Here is a 24446-nt window from a genome sequence, read left to right as displayed (position 1 = left end):
GACGTGATCGTTCCCCTCTATTCGACATTGGTGAGGCCTCATCTGGAGTACTGTGTCCAGTTTTGGGCCCCACACTTCAAGAAGGATGTGGATAAATTGGAGAGAGTCCAGCGAAGGGCAACAAAAATGATTAGGGGACTGGAACACATGAGTTATGAGGAGAGGCTGAGGGAGCTGGGATTGTTTAGCCTGCAGAAGAGAAGAATGAGGGGGGATTTGATAGCTGCTTTCAACTACCTGAAAGGGGGTTCCAAAGAGGATGGCTCTAGACTGTTCTCAATGGTAGCAGATGACAGAACGAGGAGTAATGGTCTCAAGTTGCAGTGGGGGAGGTTTAGATTGGATATTAGGAAAAACTTTTTCACTAAGAGGGTGGTGAAACACTGGAATGCGTTACCTAGGGAGGTGGTAGAATCTCCTTCCTTAGAGGTTTTTAAGGTCAGGCTTGACAAAGCCCTGGCTGGGATGATTTAACTGGGAATTGGTCCTGCTTTGAGCAGGGGGTTGGACTAGATGACCTTCTGGGGTCCCTTCCAACCCTGATATTCTATGATTCTATGATTCTATGAAACATGGTACAGATATCCCCTCAGACACAAAGAATCCCTTATCACTGTTTCTGAATGCATCGAGTCTCATAGCAGTGTCCCAAGTTGTCTTATCTGCTGCTGGGATTCCCTGAATTTTTCATTCTAATTTTTTCTTCTCGTTTTTAGAGCAGATGTTTATTCTGTTCAATCATCTGACTTCCACTCTGACTGAATTTCTGGCCTAGTGTGAAAACTCTGTTTTGAGTCAATCCACCAGTGCTGTAAATATTGGTGGTCAGACCAATAGTCCACCTAATCTAGTATCCTGTCTTGTGACAGTGGCCAATGCCAGGTGCTTCTAAGGGAATGATCAGATCAGTCAAGCCCATTGTCCACTCCCAGCATCTGGTAGTCAAAGGACGGTTTAGGGTCATGCAGAGAATGGGCCTGCATCCCTGATTATCTTGGCTAATAGCCAATTTACTTATCCTGAGAGACTAATCAAATTCTTTGCTAATATATACCTTATGCCAGATGGTTGATGTGGGGTATCATTGCAAAACTTAAGACCTATTGCCTCTGTTTAGCCAACCTGTATGCATGTAACGTTTGTATGTGAGGCTAGAAATATTGAGCATGTTCCTGTATTTAAAATGTGCTCTGTTGGATGGGGCCAGACAATGTTAGCGGCTTATTAAAGGAATGCACAAACACGTAAAGATTATCCCAGGCACTGTGCCTCTGAACGACAGGGATACCGCTATACAGTGGGTGCTGTTTGACCCTGGTCAGAGCAAAAGAGCCTTCCAGAAAGTGGGGGGAAGAAAGAAAAGGTGGACAATGAGAGCCTACAAGAACAACCAGAAATACCTGAGGTACAAAGACTGAACAGTGAGAAATGATTGACCCAGCAATGTGGATGATGGGAAGACAGACAGCTCAGCTCAGCTCACTGCGAATGAGAAGGATCTGACATTATCAACCCACGAAGAGTAATCCAGGTGTGTCTAACATGTCTTGTGTCCCCATTATGCAGACAGAGGCCTTTTTCTCACTGCTTATAAAACTACTGAAAACAACACGAGACAAGTTCAGTTTTCACAGCGATGACAAAGGCTGAAGAAAATGTCTCAAAAATTAAGTGAGAGAGCAATGAGATGAAGTGAGCTGTAGCTCACGGAAGCTCACGCTCAAATAAAGTGGTCAGTCTCTAAGGTGCCACACGTCCCCCTGTTCTTTTTGCGAAGACAGACACTAACCCGGCTGCCACTCTGAAACAGTCCTGAGTGTAATTTGGGTGGTGATAACTCTTCGCTCCTTGGGCGCGTGTAACAGTGACAAGAGCGGAAGTCTCTATGAGGCACAATGGTAAGAAGAGCCAGCAACTGGTGCTCAGAACGCCACAGGGCCAGCAGCCGGGGCCCCTCGCAGCTCTGGGGAACTGCTCGGGGTAAGAAGTCGCTGCCCGCCCGCAGCCAGAGCTCCCACCTTGCTTCTAAAGGAGGCCGTGAAAAGACCAAAGCGGCTCCGGACACTCCGCCCCGGTCCGTCGCGCCGGCCGCGGGCCCGTTTCCGCGCCGCGCCCTGCCGCAGGCGCCGCGGGCCGAGACCGGGCTCCCCGCCGGCAGCGGCCGCCCCGGGGCGCGATCTCACAGAGCCCGCCCGGCTCGACACCTGCCCCCGGGGCACGTCCAGACGCGGGGCAGAAGCCGCCCCTCGGCCTGCGGCGCCCCCGGGAGCCCCAGCAACGGGCCGCGGGGGGGCGGGGGCGGGTGTGAGAGGCGCCGGGTGGGGGTTGGGCCGGAGGGAATCAGGCTGGTCCCGGCACCTGCCTGACCGAAGCGAGAGAAGGCGGAAGCGACCTGGGGCCTGCTGGGAGATGTAGTTCCTGACTCTCCCGCGAGCGGAAGTGACGTCGGACCGGGGAGGACGCCTCTCCCAAGGCGGGGAAGCGCTTTGTGCTGCTCCAGCTCTGCGCATGCGCAAGTGCAGGTGGGCGGAAGTCGCGCGTGCGCAGAGGCAGAGCTCACCGGCTGCTGCGGGAGCGGGCTGAGCGGCAGGGTCTGTGCCGGGGCGACCTTCATTAACCCCCCCGCGCCCGGCCCGCGCCCTGCTCCCGCTGGGGCCGCCCCGGGCCCTGCCCGCCCCGCTGCCGAGCTGCCGCCTCCAGGTACCGGAGCGAGCCCCGGGGGCGGGGCGGTGACGCTGCCCCAGTGTCCGCGGGGACCCGGCCTCGGGCGGCGCCGGGACCTGCTCCCGGGGGGGGCCGCGCCCGGGGGGGCTCGGAGCTGCTGTCCCAGCGGGAGCCCAGCGCCCCCCGGCGGGGTCTGGACGGGGCAGCGGGTTAAGGGGCGAGGCTGGGAGACCCCGACCCCGCGGGGCCGGGCTGGGGGGCCGCTCTCTGCCGGCAACAGGGCCCGGGCAGGCCCGGGAGGGGACGGGGGCAGCGAGCGGCCCCCCCCGGAGGCGGCCCGGCCCCAGGCTGCGGCCAGGAGCTCGTTCCTCCGCGGGGCCGCGTCCTGCCGCACCTGGGAGACGCCTCGGGGCTGCCCAGCCCCAGGGGAGCCGCAGCCAGGCCCTGCCCCGCGCCGCCGGGACCGGGGGGGGTCCGGGGGGGGCCTTGAACGGTCCCTGTGCAGCCTCAGGAAACCCCCGGGGGAGAAGGGGGGGCGGGAGGTGAGTGAATTGGATCCTTTCCCCGCTGGTGCCGCTCACACCCTGATACAAATTCTCTCCAGTTCTTCCCCTTTTCTCAAATGTCAATTTAACATCTCCGGTGTGGGGGATTTTCCCACCCATTTTATCTGCAGCGATTTGTCCGTGTCTAGGTGAGAAGGTGCCCCCACTGCTGCCCCCTTCCCTCACCCAGGAAGCCTTCCCGCTTCTCCTCCGCCGCCACCCTCTTAAATCGCCTCCTGAAATGGCTCCCTGCTGCCCGTGTGAATGGTGGCAGACGGGGAACCATCACTTTCTGTTTATGTATTGCACAGTCATATAAAATCTAGTCAAACAGTCCGTCTTTTCCAACTAGTTATTTCATAGCAATATAAAATTCCCTCTGATCTTGGTCTTTTTCTCTCATGTTATCAATTACTTTGTGACACGTATTCTTTGCAGATCTCAAACATTGTTATGAAATATCCTAAACATTTGCCCCACTTTTTCTCTAGTTGTCTATTTCTCATTGAATATGCCCTGAGATTTTCCCTGTCTCCCTTAATTATAAAATACTAAGTAAACCTCAGATTTACACCTTTTCTCAGATTCTTCAACATGGAAATAAAATGTTTGCAACTGTTGCCCATTTTCTCTCTATTCATTTTTCAAAGATTGATGTGAAATACACTCGGATTTTATCTCTTATCAACGAGTGATATAAAATCCCTCTGCTTTTCCACTTTCCTCTCTCTAATTTGCAAAATGGGAGGAGAGGGGTCCCAGGCAAAGGGCATGGCAGAGGCTCTGGGAGCTGCTACTAAATTTGTGCCCCGAGTCCTTCTCCTCGATGTGGGGGGTGAGGGAGGTGGGAAGGGGGTTAGCACTGCTACACAGTGACCTCTTCCACAGCATTCTGGACTCATCCAGAGTCACTGTATGGAATGACAAGGAGTTTCTCCAGATGAACAGTGGGGCAAATGAAATTAGCAATTCTCCCTGTGAGAAGGTGCTCTCATTACCTGCTCTCCCCAGAGAGCTAAAAGAGGGAAGGCTGCTCAAAGGCTCTGTTCCTCTCTCCTAAGGATATTGGGGTTCAGCTTCCTGGGTCAGACGCTGCAGCCTCCATTGTGACCCGGGAGACCAGGTTTAGCAGCTGCTGCAACCCTAGCGGGGCTTCTGTGCTGGGAAGTTACCTTAATTAATGCTTCTTCTCTGCCCGGCCCAGGTGCTGACTTTCTCCAGGTGGTACTAGCCCCTTGGGGCAGACCTGGGCTCTGTTAATACAAATTCTGAGCCACAAACTTCAGGTAACTGAAAGACATAAGGGAAAGTGCTGGGGACTGGCAAGAAAGTGACTCTGCACAAACAGCCCCTCCTCATTTCTCCTCCCATTAGCAATTGCCAGGAGAAAATCCAGCGGTGGGATTGCAAAGAACCCAGGAATGGGACTTTCCCAGCTAGAGAGGCAGGGAGAGAGGACAGGGGAAGGAGAGACTGAAAGGGGCAGTGGTAGAAATGAGTGGGAAGAGAGATTTCCAGCTCTAGTCCACCCAGACACATGTGTTGCAACATCCCTGGGCAGAATCACTTTCCAGTGAACAAGAAAAGGATCAGACCGAGGAAAAGCCAGTTCCTGACTCCATATTCCCCCTGCTCGGTTGTGGCTGCCGTGGGGTCCATGTCTGAGGGAATCCCCCACAGTGACTCCTTTGGTTCTGCTCTTTTTAGCATTGTGTTCAGAGACTTTGTTACGGAGTGGAGGGAGGGAGAGGGGAGGTAAAAAATGTCTCTGGGGGCTTAGCCTGGCAGGAGGGGCCAGGTCTACACTGTAATAAAGAGATCAAGCATTTTTCCAGCATGGCAGAATCTAGGCTATCTGTCTGCAGGGAAAGGGCCCTGGGGGAATTCTGATGTGAAATTAACTAAAGCCTGTTCGAAACCCCCACAATTACGCTTCTCGCCCTCCCAGGCTGCAGAACGACATCCATGTTTCACTCCAGCTCCTCCCATGGGACAGGGAAGAGAAATGGCTGCAGTGGAGCCAGCTCAGGTAGGGATTATTGGGGAGTTTTGGGTGGGATCCTTCTGGAGGGAGGGGGACAGCAAATACACCAGAGACGAGAAGGTTTGCGCAGTCTGGTTTGGAGGTTGGTCTGGGGCAGGAAAGCCACAAGGTGGAGAAAGGGAGGAGGACAGGAGGTGGCAAACCTCCTGGGAGTTATTGAATAAGTGGCCTAGATTCTGGGACCAGACCCATGGGATTGGGAGGTGGAAATGCTCTAATTTGTAGAACAGAAAATAACCCACCTACATGGGACTAGGAAACCTAACCAGACTCATAGTTCAGCAGCCTGACCTGACTAACCAGTGGGTGCCATGAGATATGAAGGTGGCATCCACCAGTCAGGCTTAGGGGAGATTCCCTTCCCTTCAAATCCAGCTCCTTGCATTGAGGAGCGTGTTAGACTTCCTACCAGGGAGCTCTCCCTGGATTCTGCTGGGGGCTCCATCTCCTGTATCAGTCTGTGGCTAGTAGGTGTGTGATGGATCTGGTGGGAGAGAGTAGGGGCTCTGTCTTCGTCCCTGGTGGTTCCAGGATGCTCTGAGCGAGGTGGGGGTGGGACTCTGACCGTGATCCACCCAGAGCTTCCATTTGATTGGCTTGTCTCCCACACAAAGAGAGGGGCAGCAGGTACTGAGTGTTGGATTTTTGCTCTCTCAGGGTCCGGTGACCTTCGAGGAGGTGGCTGTGTATTTCACCAGGGAAGAGTGGGCTCTGCTGCACCCTGCTCAGAGAGCTCTCTACAGAGATGTCATGCAGGAGAACTATAAGAATGTGAACTTGCAGGGTAAGGATTCCCGTCCCCTCAGTTCTTGGAAGGGGAAACGAAGAGATACGGTTCATGCCACTCCTCAATGGCATCTCTGCTCTGTCATGTTTCAGCATCACCCCAATATGTCAGTAACACACACACACACACAACCAGAGACCTTCCCCTGCTGAAGAACACTTTGGGAACAGAGCACAGGAGGACTAACGCACAGTGTCAGATATCTCTTTTTGCTCAAATAAAACTGGGCTTAGGTCCAGCATAACCAACAGAAGCTTCCTAGCCCAGGCCTTCTCTGAAACCCTGAGCCTACTCCACGGGGACCAGAATGTGCTTGGGGTGTAACAAGCAGGCTGCTGGAGTGAAAGCTGCTGGTCCAGGGTTACTTATCACACAGACACTCAGATGACACAAATCCTCACTGGTCTGGATTGCACTGCAGCGTGCGAAAATGGCTTATGTTGGTAGTGAAACTTCCTGAGACATGGAGAGTCTTGCTTCTCCATCCACACGTGTGATAGCCACAACCTCTCTTCTCTGCAGGTTCACTGGATTTTTGATTACCTCATTGTCACATGACCCTGATTCTTATCTTTCACATTCTGCTTATCTAAACTAATTAGCATCTGTTGCTCCTGAATTATAGCTTCTAATTTCCCAGTGTTCTCCACACCCAGGGATTTTCCTACTCCCTCCCGTTACACTGGGCTCACTAGATTCCCTAGTACATAAGAGCGGCCACGCTGGGTCAGACCAAAGGTCCATGTAGCCCAGTGTCCTGTCTTTCGAGAGTGGCCATGATTTTATACACATCGCTCATATCCCCCTTTCGTCTCTTTTCTAAGCTGAAAAGGCCCAGTCTTTTTATTCTCTCCTCATACAGAAGCTCTTCCATACCCCTAATCATATTTTTTCCCTTTTCTGAACCTCTTCCAATTCTTTTTTGAGATGTGGAACCACATTTGCATGCGGTATTCAAGATCTGGGCGTACCATGGATTTATAGAGAAGCAATATGATATTTTCTGTCTTCTTATCGATCCCTTTCTTAATGATTCCCAACATTCTGTTTCCTTTTTGACTGCCTCCTTACCTAGAGGGAACGTTTTCAGAGAATGCTCCACAAGGACTCCAAGATCCCGCTCTTGAGTGGAAACAGCTAATTTAGACCCTATCATTTTCTATGTATTGTTGGGATTATGTTTTCCAATGGGCTGCAATACATGCTATCCTGACATCTAGTACTGCTGAGCTCCTGCATTCAGTAATATCCCTGCCCTTTCCCCCAGAAATGTGCATCTTGCACTGTCCAGCACACTGCTGAACAATGCAAATTCATACAAAGTCTGTCATTTCATCAGTGGAAAATGACATGCACCAGCCTCGTTATTCCAGATGGAGTTTCCAACACACTTTAATCCAAACACACTGGTTAGATAAAACAATAAAACCAAATTGTTAAATACTGAAAAAAAAACATTTTAAGTGACTACAGGTAATGAGGCCTAAAAGTCAGAATTGTTTACAAAAGAAATGCAAGATAAAACACAAACTAACATCTAACTTAACAAGCTAAAACGGATTCAAAGCAAATGTTTCTCTCAACATATGTTGAGACAGGCTGGTGTCTGTCCTTTCAGCCAGGACTCCCATAACCCGCTCCTGCCACCCAAGGTCAGTTCCTCAGGAGTTGTCATGAACAGAGGGAAAGGGGGGAGAGAGAGAGAGTCTCAAGCATTTTTCTCACCTCTTTTTAGAGTTCAGTCCTTTGTACTAGAAACAACTTCAGTTCTCAGCTGAGTGATGGTGACAGGCTGTCTGTGGTCAATAAGAGCTTCAAGTGGTCCCTTTGAAGGAATGTACATGTCTTCTTCACACCTTCCCACTGCCGGAAAATGGCTATTTGACCAGCTGTTTGCCTTGCTGCCTCTGAGGGAACTGGTCTGTGGGTGTTCCCCAAAATTATAACTTTTTAGAAATATCATACAGGAAAATCTCATAACTTTACTTACAGTGTTGCTCCACATTTTAACAGGAGGATAATATTCAGTAGATTACATGATTTCAAATGATATCTCACAAGCCATACTATGTCCCAAATTGATCATAATTTTCCGGAAGAGTGAACATAGGGGTACAGACTGACACAATGTCTGTCTGTGTTTCTTCCCAGCCGATATGTGGGTATTTGGCATCTTAAAGGACCTGGGGAGCTGGTCCTGGGAATTCACTGGTTTACTAAGTGTGACACTATGTGGAATTGTGAGAGACTTTTTTTTATTAATTATTATTTTATTATTAATACCAATATGATAAAATTGCAATGAGTCATGCTAGATGTGCCATGTAAGCTGTCAGTGAAAATGTTATGATTTTCCAAGTATGATGATTTTGTTTCTGTTTGTATCACCTTTGTATTGTGAGATATAGAGATGTAGGGTATATTTGTATTTCCAGACTTGTGTAGTGTTTCTGGGTGACACCCCCAGACATATTGGCGTCAGCACTGCCTAGCCTGTTCGATGGCCCATCCAGGGTCATCAGCTGTACAATGAGTCCATGGAAAGAACCAAGGAGATACACCTATTGAGTCAGCAAGACATGCAAACGTGCGCCTGTGTACTGAGAATTCCAAGGCTTTTCCATGCCATGTGCTTTGAAACTTGTGTTTGGGGCACAGGAAGTACAAGCCACACGGCAAAAGGCATATAAAGGGTAGCTGCATCATCTCCCTTTTGTCTTCAATCCTTCTTCCTACCTCTGGAGCAACTTCTCTACAAACTGAAGCCTTGAACAAAGGACTGAATGACCCATCCAAGCTGTGTGGATGTGTTTCAGATGGACTTTGAAGTCACTAACTCACTAACTAACCTCTCACTGCAATGGACCTAGGGGCTGACTGGGAGTCAGAGAACTGGAATGCAATAAAGGGGGCTGCGTGATTTCTTTTTTCAGCTTCTCATTAACCAGTGTGGGTGATGAGAAGCAGTTTGTGACTGGTCGGTGAATTTAACTTCAGCGTTAACCACCAGTTTGGGGAGCATATGCCATCCCTTTTTCAGCCTGCTCTGACCTTGGTGTTTTCAGTGAGGGACTGCCCCAGGCACACCACCTCACACTAAGCACTGAAGTTAAATTAATAGAATATTTATTTATGACAAAGTCTTGTGACATCAACTGAAGTCCTTTGTTTTCTTTCTTCTGAGCAGAGTTTCCACTTTCCAAACCTGATGTGATCTCCCAGCTGGAACAAGGGGAAGAGCCATGTGTCCCAGAGGAAAGAGAGATCCTGAGAGCTCCCTGCACAGGTGAGGAAACATTAAACCAACTCAGAATCTATAAGTGCCTGAAGGAACCATCTGGGATGCCCTACAAAGTCTTGGGAGGTCTCTCAGTTCATTATTGTCTCTAGCAGGGGACGTATCCTCAGGGTTAATATAGCTCATGGCTTCCTATCGATCCTAGCAGACACCAGGCAGAAGTTTCCTCCCTTCCCCCTGTGAATTTGGATGGGATGTGAAGGCTGAATTGATCCCCCTCCTCTCTCCTATTTGGTGGAAGAGTTTGGGGGAGTTCAGGACCTGATTTTTATTTGACCCCTCTCCACCACTTGTTTTCGTTTGGTCTTCCCCTTTCCATCCCTGTTTGACGTTTCTGTCTCTATGACAGCAGGTGAGGCAATGCTCTGTGAGAAGGAGGAGCAGAATTCTCATCAGGAAAATGTTGAACAAGTGGATAAACACAGAGAATTATTGCAAAGATGGAAAAGGAATGTGTCCAGGAGTCATGAGCAGGGAAAATCCTTTGCGATTCATCACAGACCAGAAGGAGAGCAGGGAAACCAGCCATTGGAGAAAATGGGTAAATTTATTTCCTGTCGGGGAACTCAGCAGGGCCTCAAGGAAACCACAACCCAGCAGGAAATCCTCAGGACAAAGAGGAAAAATACATGCAGTGATTGTGGGAAAAGCTTCACGTTCAGCTCAGCCCTTTCTAATCATCAGAGAATCCACTCAGGGAAGAGGCCCTATGAATGCAGTGAGTGTGGGAAAAGCTTCACGAGCAGCTCACCCCTTTCTAATCATCAGAGAATCCACACAGGGGAGAGGCCTTATCAATGCTGTGAGTGTGGGAAAACCTTCATTTGGAGCTCATCCCTTTCTTGTCATCAGAGAATCCACACAGGGGAGAGGCCCTACGAATGCAGTGAGTGTGGGAAAACCTTCACTTGCAGCTCAGCCCTTTCTAATCATCAGAGAATCCACACAGGGGAGAGGCCCTTCGAATGCAGTGAGTGTGGGAAAACCTTCACTTGCAGCTCAGCCCTTTCTAATCATCAGAGAATCCACACAGGGGAGAGGCCCTTCGAATGCAGTGAGTGTGGGAAAAGCTTCATTAGGAGCTCAGCCCTTTCTAACCATGAGAGAATCCACACAGGGGAGAGGCCCTACAAATGCAGTGAGTGTGGGAAAAGCTTCATTCAAAGATCACACCTTTTCCAACATCAGAGTGTCCACACAGGGGAGAGGCCCTATGAATGCAGTGAGTGTGGGAAAACCTTCACTAGCAGCTCAGCCCTTTCTAATCATCAGAGAATCCACACAGGGGAGAGGCCTTATGAATGCCGTGAGTGTGGGAAAACCTTCATTTGGATCTCATCCCTTTCTTGTCATCAGAGAATCCACACAGGGGAGAGGCCCTACGAATGCAGTGAGTGTGGGAAAAGCTTCAGTAAAAGCTCAGGCCTTTTTCTGCATCAGAGAATCCACACAGGAGAGAGGCCCTACAAATGCAGTGAGTGTGGGAAAAGGTTCATTCAAAGATCAGGGCTTGTTGATCATCAGAGAATCCACACAGGGGAGAGGCCCTATGAATGCAGTGAGTGTGGGAAAACCTTCATTACGAGCTCAGCCCTTTCTATTCATCAGAGAATCCACACAGGGGAGAGGCCCTATCAATGCAATGAATGTGGGAAAAGCTTCACTAGCAGGTCAGCCCTTTCTAATCATCAGAGAATCCCCACAGGGGAGAGGCCTTATGAATGCCATGAGTGTGGGAAAACCTTCATTAGGAGCTCAGCCCTTTCTAATCATCAGAGAATACACACAGGGGAAAGGCCCTACAAATGCAGTGAGTGTGGGAAAAGCTTCATTCAAAGATCACACCTTTTCCTCCATCAGAGAAACCACACCGGGGAGAGGCCCTACGAATGCAGTGAGTGTGGGAAAAGTTTTATTCAAAGATCAGGCCTTGCTGATCATCACAGAATCCACACAGGGGAGAGGCCCTACGAATGCAGTGAGTGTGGGAAAAGCTTCATTAGGAGCTCAGGCCTTTCTAATCATCACAGAATCCACACAGGGGAAAGGCCCTACGAATGCAGTGAGTGTGGGAAAAGCTTCACTCGAAGATCAGGCCTTTTTCACCATCAGAGAATCCACACGGGAGAAGCCCTGTCATAAATATAAAGGGAAGGGTAAACACCTTTAAAATGCCTCCCTGCCAGAGGAAAAACCCTTTAACCTGTAAAGGGTTAAGAAGCTAGGATAACCTCGCTGGCATCTGACCAAAATGACCAATGAGGAGACAAGATACTTTCAAAGCTGCAGGGGGGGAAGAAACCAAGGCTCTGTCTATGTGATGCTTTCGCCGGGAAGAGAAAAGGAATGGAGTCTTTGAACTTAGTAAGTAAGCTAACTAGATATGTATTAGATTCTGTTTTGGTGAAATGGCTGATAAAATAAGCTGTGCTGAATGGAATGTAGATTCCTGTTTTTGTGTCTTTTTTTGTAACTTAAGGTTTTGTTGTTGAATCTGATTACCCTGTAAGGTATTTACCATCCTGATTTTACAGAGGTGATTCTTTTACTTTTTTCCTTCAATTAAAATTCTTCTTTTAAGAACCTGCTTGCTTTTTCATTGTTCTTAAGATTCAAGGGTTTGGGTCTGTGTTCACCTTTGCAAATTGGTTGGATTTTTATTAAGCCTTCCCCAGGAAATGGGGTGTAGGGTTTGGGGAGGACTTTTTGGGGAAAGACGTTTCCAAGCAGGCTCTTTCCCTGTTATATATTTGTTAAATGCTTGGTGGTGGCAGCAATGAAGTCCAAGGGCAAAAGGTAAACTAGTTTGTACCTTGGGGAAGTTTTAACCTAAGCTGGTAAAAATAAGCTTTGGAGGTTTTCATGCAGGTCCCCACATCTGTACCCTAGAGTTCAGAGTGGGGAAGGAACCTTGACAGGCCCTGGGAATGCCGTGAGTGTGGGAAAAGCTTGACTCAAAGATCAGAACTTTCTAATCATCAGAGAATGCACACAGGGGAAAGGCCCTACAAATGAAGTGAGTGTGGGAAAACCTTCTCTTGGCACTCAGTCCATGTTAGGCATCAGACAATCTGCAAGGGAGATCAACACCATAAAAACCTCTAGGGCTATCAGTACTTTTTTTCTTTAATACTTTTCCTGATTCCTACATAGTAACTTGGAATGCTGTTTGAACTGTTTGCTGCACCGTTATCCCTCACCTTATCCCGATGAGTGCCCCAATTTTGCCTTTTGCAGTTCGCAGTTGCAGGTGGATCAATTTATCCTTTTTATTGTCCCATGAGTAATTTGAGTGTGCGCTTCCTATCAGGAAGCGGGGAGCATCACATTTCTACCATTCCTCCTATTGCAAAGTTATTGTTAATCACCAATGATACAGATTGTGTCATTGCCAGTTGTTCTCATGTTGCTCTGCGTTTTGCTGAAGAGCAGTTATGTTGGGAACTTTTCAAATGATATGTAAATGAAGAGAAGCAGGGGCCGGAACAAAAAGTGTCATTTCGCACCCCCCCCTTATTTAGATCCTAGTATACTGAAAATGTTGAAAATAACATACCTGACTCTTGAGACAGCGCTGAGTGAAGTGTGTTTGAATGGATCAGAGGAGAATGTGCTGGGAGAATCTCTTGTCCTGATTCTGAATAATCAGATGTCACCTGCTCTGGAATTTCACTTGACACTTTCACTGTCATGTATTCTCTCTCTCTGATGTGGTTTCTGTCTGTCCTGAGGGCTGTTTGCTCACCCAATTGGATATTAGTTCAGTTTGATATGATGGCGCTCAGATCTATTGGAGAATTTCAGACAAATGACCGTTTGCTAAAGTGGTCATTCCTCACTTCAGCTTTCCTTTTCCCCCATCCCTCCATGATGGCATGGAGAAAGTTCAAGTGCAGTTCTGTTAACATGAGAGAACTCTCCAATTTACTGGACATGCTAACTAAGAAACAGCAGTGATTTTAAAATCTCCACTTTTTCAACAGCAGAACCCCATCTAACTGAAGGAAGTACATATGATCACAGTGTAGTTCAATTGTTGAAGTCAATATTGTCTCAGATGATTTGGGGAGAGAATTCCACCGTAAGTGGTTTTGAACTAGGCAGAATGCCCATGTATTCGGTTCCCAAATCATGTGTAACCCAGGCCCTACAAAAGATCTCTCCTAGTTAACCCTATGTGATGAGGAATCCTGCCCTTCGTGACACAGATGTTGAAAAAATAGAAGTGGGTTTTTTGTTGAATTTATCCTTTGTATGTGCTAAAATGTGTATAAAATCAGTGTTGGCAATCTAATAGCTGCAGAAAAATGGCTATTTTTGAATAGAATCTCCAGCTCTGGTAATGGAGATTCTGATCCTGCCCTGTATCCAGTCCCTTGCCTGAAACTGTGCCACCAAATTAAAGAAAAGCTGGGCATGTTTTGGGGAGCCATTCCTCACTAACACTATTGATATTTTGAGTGGTTTCGTAAAGGATTCTACTTCAGAGAAGTGTAAATTTACCCTAACCAAGGCCAAGGATTTGGAAAGAACTGGGGTGAAAAGAGTACACACTCAGTTCTTGGTTTCTATTCCAGAAAAGGAATGACCATTGTCATTTTAGTATCTTCTTGTTCCTTTCATAGAATCATAGAATATCAGGGTTGGAAGGGACCCCAGAAGGTCATCTAGTCCAACCCCCTGCTCAAAGCAGGACCAATTCCCAGTTAAATCATCCCAGCCAGGGCTTTCTCTATTTTTTTCTCCTGGCCTTTCTGTTCTATCAGAGTGGGACAGTATAGCTCAGTGCATGCGTGACAAAAGCTCATTGGTGCCAATTGGCAAAGGAGTCACTTGTTTACAAGCAACTCCTGTCTCAGACCTGACAAACTCACCACACCGAATACACTGGTTTTATGACATTTATCCAGGAAGCATAGCAGTGAGATCTCTACGGAAAGCTTGTAAATCATTGTCAGGGGATCTTCTGCTGTGGGTCGCTCTCCATCGCTCCTGTTGAAGCTGCTCAAGTTTGGTTAAATCATTGGAACTGGGAATTTATACCCTGATCTCCCAGGTGGGTGCCCTGACCACCAGCCTGCAGCATCACTCTCCTGGGCACAATTAATGTTTAATGATTTATGCAAAGTGGAACAGCGCCAGCAGGGGCAATTGAGACTGCCCCACCCAGGGCACCCAACTGGGATGTAGGAGACCTGGGTGCTCCTCGCTGCTCCTATCAGATAGAGATGAGATTTGAAGTCAGGTCTTCTACTTGCTGACTCAGTGCTCAAACCACTGAACTCGGGCATAGAACAAGGGTTCCACCTCCGGTGGAGTTAGGTGGGCAGGGCTGACCAGGCTTAGGTGCCCAACTGACGGCAGCCAACAGGAGGCACCTAAGTCCCTTTGTGGCAGAAGGCTTGGGCCACCCCTGTCCTTAGCTGTTCCGACTGGCTGGCTCCAGCAGCTCTCTATCCAGCACACTGGCTTTTGTGGATCCAGCCCCTCATAAGAAAGGCACCCAGGGCTCCCCCAAAAAAGCTGTAAGGGGTTGCACAAACTGACCATTTCTCTGCATTTAACCCCCCTCCCTGAACGAGCAGGTCCCTTGTCTCACCTGCGAAAGCCAATAGAAGTAGCAATTTTATCATTTCTAGACACCATCTGAGTCTCAGCTGCAAGCCTTACTTCTCCCGGTAATGTCAAACACCAATTCCTCTCCAGCATCCTCTTCCCATGAAGAGTTAGGTTTTATGTGAAGATTGGCTTGGTTTCGTTAGGGTGACTGTCTCTGAGCTCTCTTCACCCACTCCTGCACCCCAGTTCCTCACTGAGACACTAACCGGCCCAAAGCAATGGTCAGTAGCAGCCTTGGTGCCCAGGGATGTGGTCTCAGAGCTGGGATGGCCAAAGCCCAGCACAGGGTGTGACCACTGTGAAATGAGTTATTTCAGGACACAGAGAAAACACGCCCCTGTAGCAGTCAGGGAATCATGTTGTAGGTCCCAGAAGCCAAACAAAAGGTTGGTGGCGGGGGGGGGAATCGGATATGGGGCCTTTCCCGTCTCAGGAGTGTTGACTCCAATTCACCCTCAGGGTTGGGGGACTGGCTGGCCCAGAGGGGCGGGGAATGGATTTGGGGCCTTTCCATAGAGAGCGTGCCGGCTCTGATCCGACCCCAGGGAAGGGGGCTGGCTGGCTGGCTCAGGGGTACAGGAATGGGATAAGGGGCTTTACCCTACTGGGACACTGGCTCCAATCTAGCACCAGGGTTGTGGGCTAGCTGGCTCATGAAGGTGGGGAACAAGGTATGGGGCCTTTTCTCTCTGGGCCAGGAAGGAAAGGAGATGTGAATGAATTTACTTCTTCCCCCTGCATCCCAGCCAAGGAGCATCCTAGTATGTCTTTGCTTTACGCTGGGTGTCTGTGAAGCTCCTCGAAGTATTTAGGGCTGAATTCTGCTCTCCCCCGAGTTTACAGATTCCCTTGGCTTCTATGGAGTCACTCCTGACTCTCACCAGTGCGAGAGGAGATTCATACCTTTAGCGTAGAGCAAGGGTTCTCAAACTTTTCTTTCTGCGGACCACTTGAAAATTGCTGAGGGACTCAGCCGACCACTTAATGATCTTTCCAAAAGTCATTTGTACCATTAGCTAACTATTGTAAAGCTAACCCTCTTGCATACATATTATCTGCACACATCGTGCAGTCTTAAGATGCTAAACAAATCTGTGAGTCAACTAGAAATAGTCATGCTCTCCTTGTAAATATTAATACTGTCCTTTCCAGTATCTGCAAAGATTGTAAGAGGCATTCACTCAGGCTTATACAATTTCTCTGTGATGTCCACTCCAAATTTGACTAATGTTTTACACACATAGCAGAGTAACAATAAGTAATAAAGCGACACAAACGGCAAAACAAACCCACAAACAAACAAGTGACAACACTGAGAATACGAAGGGAAGCGAAACATCCAGTGGTTGGTTTGGGGGATTTTAAATGAGTGTTGAGGACCCACACGGTGGAAGTGCAACAGAGCCCTGGAGAAACAGGAAAAGTTCAAGGTCTCCTGGTTTCACATTGTGCGCGTGTGTCACCAACTCAAAAACCATTTTTACAAGCCCTGGGGCACATATACACATGGCTTGGGGTTTGCAGACAGATCCCTGCTTCAAAGAGCTTACAAATAAGTTTTTTATCCTACAAAACACCTGGCAGGAACCCAACCAAATCGAGTGCTGATGGGGACTCAAAAGTCAATGGAAGTACTCCGAGGCTCAAAGCAGGGGTGGGCAAACTTTTTGGGCTGAGGGCCACATCTGGGTGGGGAAATTCTATGTGGGGCAGGGGGCTGGGGTGCAGGAGGAAGTGTGGGGTGTGGAAAAGGATTAGGGGTGCAGGAACAGGCTCGTGGCAAGAGATTGTGGCAGAGGAGGTGTGTGGGGTGTATGAGGGTGCTCAGGGAAGGGGGTTGGGGTGCAGGAAGGGTGCAGCAGGGGGCTCAGGGCAGGGGGTTGGGGTGCAGGAGGGGTTTGGGCTTCGGCCCGGCACCACTTATCTAAAGCGGCTCCGGGGTGGCAGCGGCAGGGAGCCAGCCCTGGCCTCGCACCGCACCGCTCTGGGTGAGGCGGGGTGGGGAGATGGGGTGGGCAGCCTCTCGGCAGGGGGCTGGGGGGAGATAGGCAGGCAGCTTCTGGGCTGGCCCCAGGGAGCTGCTGGGGGGAGTACGGGCCAGGGGGTTTCTCAGGGACCGAGCCAGCCATCTTCAGTCCACCGTGGGTTCTCCCCAGGATCTGTGTTCCTCCTCTAGCCAGGAGAAACCAGCTGCAGACCCCTTTAGTGCTGGGCAGGGGGACAAACAAAAGGATGTGGCTCCTTTAAGAAAAGTTTGCCCTTGTGTCTGATGAGTGAACTTGGGCTGGGGCCAGCAGCTCGCCCCCTTCCCGGGCTCTGTCCAGCCAGTCGGGTGCGCCAGGTGTAGTGTAGTAAATTGCTCTGCACAGATATGTGCTACTTACCGGGTTCTGAGCCGTACATCTGCTGAAGCCGCTGCCCTTCACCTTGCCCTTCTTAGCCGTAAGATTCTGCGGACGGCTTTTGACAGGGGTTAAAAAGTTGCCAAGCGGGCGAATCGGTGCAGGGGGTTGGCCAGGGTCTGAACAGGGGGCGGAAACTGACTGGTCAAGAGGGTCAAGCAGCTGGAGGCAGCATTAGGAGAGGGGCTAAAGGGAAAATCAGGGATGGAGGGGAGGAGGCAGAGTTAAGCCCAGGAGCGAGGCGCTGGCAGAGGGTGTCAGAGGGCAAAACCCGGCCCAGCCAGGGGCACAGGGGCCAGCAGTTACCCCAGTGGGACTGAGACACCAGGGCTTGCAAAATAGTTTTTTGGGGGGGAGGGCGAGAGGCTTTTTTATTTCCCCTCTCCCAGGCAGAACCTCTCAGCATCGGCTTCCCAAGACTGGGTTCTCAAAGGCACAGGACTGAGTTCATAAAGGCACAGGCATCCCCATGCCTAGTCAATACATCTCCTCTTTGTCTGATGTAACCTACTGAGGCTCTGTCTACACTGCAAATTTCAAAGGGCTGTCGCGGGTGCCAGTGCTCCTGGAATCCACCTCGACGAGGGGATTAGGTCCGAGCACTGGGAGCCGAGCCTGTCCACACTAGCGCTTTAAAGCACTCAAACGTGCTGCGCTCCGCGAGGGGGAGGGGGTGATTTTTCACGCCCCTGAGCCAGCAATTTAGAGCTCTTTAACTTGCCAGTGTAGATAATCCCTGAGACTGAATTCAGGGAAACATGGTACAGATATCCCCTCAGAAACAAAGAATCCCTTATCACTGTATCTGAATGCATCGAGTCTCATAGCAGTGTCCCAAGTTGTCTAATCTGCTGCTGGGATTCCCTGAATTTTTCATTCTAATTTTTTCTTCTCATTTTTAGAGCAGATGTTTATTCTGTTCAATCATCTGACTTCCACTCTGACTGAATTTCTGGCCTAGTGTGAAAACTTTGTTTTGAGTCAATCCACCAGTGCTGTAAATATTGGTGGTCAGACCAATAGTCCACCTAATCTAGTATCCTGCCTTGTGACAGTGGCCAATGCCAGGTGCTTCTAAGGGAATGATCAGATCAGTGAAGCACTCATTGAACCATCCCATTGTCCACTCCCAGCATCTGGCAGTCAAAGGACGGTTTAGGGACGTGCAGAGCATGGGCCCGCATCCGATTATCTTGGCTAATAGCCAATCTACTTATCCTGGGGGACTGATCGAATTCTTTGCTAATATGTACCTTATGCCAGATGGTTGATGCAGGGTATTGTTGCAAAACTTAAGACCTACTGACTGTGTTTAGCCAACCTGTATGCATGTTTGTATGTTTGTATGTGAGGCTAGAAATATTGAGCATGTCCCTGTATTTAAAATGTGCTCTCTTGGATGGGGCCAGACAATGTGAGCGGCTTATTAAAGGAATGCAGAAACACGTAAAGATTATCCCAGGCACTGTGCCTCTGAACAATGGGGACTACTTGACCAAGATCAGATACCTCTATACAGTGGGTGCTGCTTGACCCAGGTCACAGCAAAAGAGCCTTCCAGAAAGTGGGGGGAAGAAAGAAAAGGTGGACAATGAGAGCCTACAAGGAGAGCCGGAAACACCTCAGGTACAAAGACTGCACGGTGAGAAATGATTGACCCAGCAATCTGGATGATGGGAAGACAGACAGCTCAGCTCAGCTCAGCTCACTGCGAATGAGAAGGATCTGACATTATCAACCCACGAAGAGTAATCCAGGTGTGTCTAACATGTCTTGTGTCCCCATTATGCAGACAGAGGCCTTTTTCTCACCGCTCATAAAACTAATGAAGACAACAGGAGACAAGTTCAGTTTTCACAGCGATGACAAAGGCTGAAGAAAATGTCTCAAAAATTAAGTGAGAGAGCAATGAGGTGACAGGGGAGTACCACCGTTCTGAGTGTAATTTTGGTGGTGATACCTGCGGCGCCCCCGGGAGCCCCAGAAACGAGCCGCGGGAGGGGGGCGGGTGTGAGAGGCTCTGGGTTGGGGGAGGGGCCGGAGGGAATCAGGCTGATCCCGGCACCTGCCCGGACCGAGGCTGCAGAAGGCGGAAGGGCCCCCGGGGCCGGCTGGGAGATGTAGTTCCTGACTCTCCCGCGAGCGGAAGTGACGTCGGACCGGGGAGGACGAGCCGGGCTCGTGCGGGGCCGTTGGCGCCTCTCCCAAGACGGAGAAACGTTTTCTGCCTCCCTAGCTCTGGGCATGCGCAGATGGAGGCGGGCGGGAGTCGCGCGTGCGCAGAGGCAGAGCTCACCGGCTGCTGCGGGAGCGGGCTGAGCGGCAGGGTCTGTGCCGGGGCGACCTTCATTAACCCCCCCGCGCCCGGCCCGCGCCCTGCTCCCGCTGGGGCCGCCCCGGGCCCTGCCCGCCCCGCTGCCGAGCTGCCGCCTCCAGGTACCGGAGCGAGCCCCGGGGGCGGGGCGGTGACGCTGCCCCAGTGTCCGCGGGGACCCGGCCTCGGGCGGCGCCGGGACCTGCTCCCGGGGGGGGCCGCGCCCGGGGGGGCTCGGAGCTGCTGTCCCAGCGGGAGCCCAGCGCCCCCCGGCGGGGTCTGGACGGGGCAGCGGGTTAAGGGGCGAGGCTGGGAGACCCCGACCCCGCGGGGCCGGGCTGGGGGGCCGCTCTCTGCCGGCAACAGGGCCCGGGCAGGCCCGGGAGGGGACGGGGGCAGCGAGCGGCCCCCCCCGGAGGCGGCCCGGCCCCAGGCTGCGGCCAGGAGCTCGTTCCTCCGCGGGGCCGCGTCCTGCCGCACCTGGGAGACGCCTCGGGGCTGCCCAGCCCCAGGGGAGCCGCAGCCAGGCCCTGCCCCGCGCCGCCGGGACCGGGGGGGCTCCTGGGGGGGGTCCGGGGGGGGCCTTGAACGGTCCCTGTGCAGCCTCAGGAAACCCCCGGGGGAGAAGGGGGGGCGGGAGGTGAGTGAATTGGATCCTTTCCCCGCTGGTGCCTCTCACACCCTGATACAAATTCTCTCCAGTTCTTCCCCTTTTCTCAAATGTCAATTTCAAATCTCTGGTGTGGGGGATTTTCTCACCCATTTTACCTGCAGCGCTTTGTCCTTGTTTAGGTGAGACATTGTTCCCTGAGTCGTGCCCAAAACATGTCTGCCCCTGGAGTGGGGATGGGATGAGACGCCTCTTCTCCGCCAGGGTGGGGGAAGGGAGGAGCAAGTGCCCCCCGTGGAGACTGCCCAGACCCCGGTTTCCCAATCCCAGTTGCTGGCCCCAAACTGCCAACACAGTTGCCCCCAGCTATCCCTTGACCCTCACCTGCCCATCCCCCACTGCTGCCCCCTTCCCTCACCCAGGAAGCCTTCCAGCTCCTCCTCCGCCGCCACCCTCTTAAATCGCCTCCTGAAATGGCTCCCTGCTGCCCGTGTGAATGGTGGCAGACGGGGAACCATCACTTTCTGTTTATGTATTGCACAGTCATATAAAATCTAGTCAAACAGTCCGTCTTTTCCAACTAGTTATTTCATAGCAATATAAAATTCCCTCTGATCTTGGTCTTTTTCTCTCATGTTATCAATTACTTCGTGACACGTATTCTTTGCAGATCTCAAACATTGTTATGAAATACCCTAAACATTTGCCCCACTTTTTCTCTAGTTGTCTATTTCTCATTGAATATGCCCTGAGATTTTCCCTGTCTCCCTTAATTATAAAATACTAAGTAAACCTCAGATTTACACCTTTTTCTCAGATTCTTCAACATGGAAATAAAATGTTTGCAACTGTTGCCCATTTCCTCTGTATTAATTTTTGAAATATTGATGTGAAATACGCTCCAATTTTACCTCCTCTCAACAACTGATATAAAATCCCTCTGATTTTCCACTTTCCTCTCTCTAATTTGCAAAATGGGAGGAGGGGGGTCCCAGGCAAAGGGCATGGCAGAGGCTCTGGGGACTGGTACTAAATTTGTGCCCCGAGTCCTTCTCCTAGATCTGGGGGGTGAGGGAGGTGGGAAGGGGGTTAGCACTGCTACACAATGACCTCTTCCACATCACTCTGGACTCATCCTTTCTGAAATCTGGTTTCATTGAGACCATTGTTAATCCAGAGTATGGAAAGACAAGGAGTGACTCCAGATGAACAGTGGGGCAAATGAGATTAGCAAGTCTCCCTGTAAGGAGGTGCTCTCATTAGCTGCTTTCACTAGAGAGCTAAAGGAGGTAAGGCTGCTCAAAGGCTCTGTCCCTCGCTCCTAAGGATATTGGGGTTCAGCTTCCTGGGTCAGACGCTGCAGCCTCCATTGTGAACCGGGAGACCAGGTTTAGCACCTGCTCCTACCCTAGCGGGGCTTCTGTGCTGGGAAGTGACTTTAATTAAAGCATCTTCTCTGCCCGACCCAGGTGCTGACTTTCTCCAGCTGGTACTAGCCCCTTGGGGCAGACCTGGGCTCTGTTAATACAAATTCTGAGCCACAAACTTCAGGTAACTGAAAGATCTCAGGGAAAGTGCTGTGGACTGGCAAGAAAGTGACTCTGCACAAACAGCCCCTCCTCATTTCTCCTCCCATTAGCAATTGCCAGGACAAAATGCAGCCGTGGGATTGCAAAGAACCCAGGAATGGGACTTTCCTAGCCAGAGAGGCAGGGAGAGAGGACAGGGGAAGGAGAGACTGAAAGAGCCAGTGGTTAGAAATGAGTGGGAAGAGAGATTTCCAGCTCTAGTCCACCCAGACACATGTGTTGCAGCATCCCTCGGCAGAATCATTTGTTCCAGTGAACAAGAAAACGATCAGACAGAGGAAAAGTCAGTTCCTGACTCCATATTCCCCCTGCTCAGTTGTGGCTGCCATGAGGTCCATGTCCGAGGGAATCCCCCAGAGTGACTTCTTTGGTTCTGCTCTTTTCTAGCATTGTGTTCAGAGACTTTGTTATGGGGTGAGGGGAGGGAGAAGGGAGGTTAAAAATGTCTCTGTGGGCTTAGCCTGGCAGGAGGGGCCAGGTCTACACTGTAATAAAGAGATCAAGCATTTTTCCAGCATGGCAGAATCTAGGCTATCTGTCTGCAAGGAAAGGGCCCTGGGGGAATTCTGATGTGAAATTAACTAAAGCCTGTTCTGAAGCCCCCACAATTACGCTTCTCACCCTCCCAGGCTGCAGAACGACGTCCATCCTCCACCTCAGCTCCTCCCATCCTCCCATGGGACAGGGAAGAGAAATGGCTGCAGTGGAGCCAGCTCAGGTAGGGATTATTGGGGAGTTTTGGGTGGGTTCCTTCTGGAGGGAGGGGGGCAGCAAATACACCAGAGACGGGAAGGTTTGCGCAGTCTGGTTTGGAGGTTGGTCCGGGGCAGGAAATCCATAAGGTGGAGAAAGGGAGGAGGACACGGGGTGGCAAACCTGCTGGGAGTTATTTAATAAGTGGCCTAGATTCTGGGAACAGACCCATGAGGTTGGGAGGTGGAAATGCTCTAATTTGTTGAACAGAAAATAACCCACCTACATGAGACTAGGAAACCTAACCAGACTCATAGTGCGGGAGCCTGACCCGACTAAGCAGCGGGTGCCATGAGATATGAAGGGGGCACCCACCAGTCAGGCTTAGGGGAGATTCCCCTCCCTTCATATCCAGCTACTCGCACTGAGGAGCGTGTTGGACTTCCTACCAGGGAGCTGTCCCTGGACCCTGCTAGCGACTCCATTTCCTGCATCAGTCTGTGGCTAGTAGGTGTGTGATGGATCTGGTGGGAGAGAGGAGGGACTCTCTCTTCTTTCCCTCACCCTGGTGGTTCCAGGATGCTCTGAGCGAGGTGGGGGTGGGACTCTGACCGTGATCCACCCAGAGCTTCCATTTGATTGGCTCCTCTCCCACACAGATAGTGGGGCAGCAGGTACTGAGTTTTGGACTTTTGCTGTCTCAGGGGCTGGTGACCTTCGCGGAGGTGGCTGTGTATTTCACCAGAGAAGAGTGGGCTCTGCTGCACCCTGATCAGAGAGCTCTCTACAGAGATGTCATGCAGGAGAACTATAAGAATGTGACCTCACTGGGTAAGGATTCCTGTCCCCTCAGTTCTTGGAAGGGGAAATGAAGAGATACGGTTCACGCCACCCCCCAATGGTATCTCTGCTCTGTCCTGTTTCAGCATCACCCCAATATGCCAGTAACACACACAGACACGACCAGAGACCTTCCCCTGCTGAAGAACACTTTGGGAACAGAGCACAGGAGCAGTATCGCACAGTGTCAGATATCTCTTTTTCCTCAAGTAAAACTGGGGCTTAGGTCCAGCATAACCAACAGAACCTTCCTATCCCCGGCCTTCTCGGAAACCCTGAGCCACCTCCACCCGAACCAGAATGTGCTTGGGGTGTAACAAGCAGGCTGCTGGAGTCAGAGCTGCTGGTCCAGGGCTACTTATCACACAGACACCCAATGCGTCCTTGAATGCTGGCTGGGGGTATCCAGACAGGGGAGCTCCAACAGCAGAACATTGAATCTCACCCAGGATTACAGATGACACAAGTCCTCACTGGTCTGGATTGCACTGCAGCGTGTGAAAATGGCTTATGGTGGTAGTGAAACTTCCTGAGAAATGGAGAGTCTTGCTTCTCCATCCGCACGTGTGATAGCCACCACCTCTCTTCTCTGCAGGCTCCTTGGATTTTTGATTATCTCATTGTCACATGACCCCAATTCTTATTTTTCACATTCTGCTTTTCTAGACTAATTAGCATCTCTTGCTCCTGAATTATAGCTTCTAATTTCCCAGTGTTCTCCACACCCAGGGATTTTCCTACTCCCTCCCGTTACACTGGGCTCACTAGATTCCCTAGTAGATAAGAGCGGCCACACTGGGTCAGACCAAAGGTCCATGTAGCCCAGTGTCCAGTCTTTCGAGAGTGGCCATGATTTTATAGACCTCTCTCATATCCCCCTTTCGTCTCTTTTCTAAGCTGAAAAGGCCCAGTCTTTTTCATCTCTCCTCATACGGAAGTTCTTCCATACTCCTAATCATATTTTTTCCCTTTTCTGAACCTCTTCCAATTCCAGTCTATCTTTTTTGAGATGTGGCAACCACATTTGCATGCAATATTCAA

The 24446-nt window shown here is 50.5% G+C and overlaps 1 protein-coding gene across 1 annotated transcript in view; it reads left to right on the top strand.

The window, feature by feature from the left end:
• Positions 1–24446, top strand: part of LOC140897540 (uncharacterized) — a 49174-nt gene that overhangs the window by 19674 nt on the left and 5054 nt on the right. The window contains exons 5-14 of the mRNA XM_073310255.1: positions 2124–2318; positions 2523–3206; positions 5158–5238; positions 5911–6037; positions 9228–9326; positions 9688–11474; positions 19152–19204; positions 19446–19795; positions 22502–22590; positions 23270–23396. Coding sequence (XP_073166356.1) covers positions 2124–2318; positions 2523–3206; positions 5158–5238; positions 5911–6037; positions 9228–9326; positions 9688–11474; positions 19152–19204; positions 19446–19795; positions 22502–22590; positions 23270–23396 — 3592 coding nt within the window. The remainder of the gene's footprint in view (positions 1–2123; positions 2319–2522; positions 3207–5157; positions 5239–5910; positions 6038–9227; positions 9327–9687; positions 11475–19151; positions 19205–19445; positions 19796–22501; positions 22591–23269; positions 23397–24446) is intronic.

Source organism: Lepidochelys kempii, chromosome 14 (genome assembly GCF_965140265.1).
Source record: "Lepidochelys kempii isolate rLepKem1 chromosome 14, rLepKem1.hap2, whole genome shotgun sequence".
Classification (NCBI taxonomy): domain Eukaryota; kingdom Metazoa; phylum Chordata; order Testudines; family Cheloniidae; genus Lepidochelys; species Lepidochelys kempii.
This window is presented reverse-complemented; position numbering and strand designations above follow the sequence as displayed.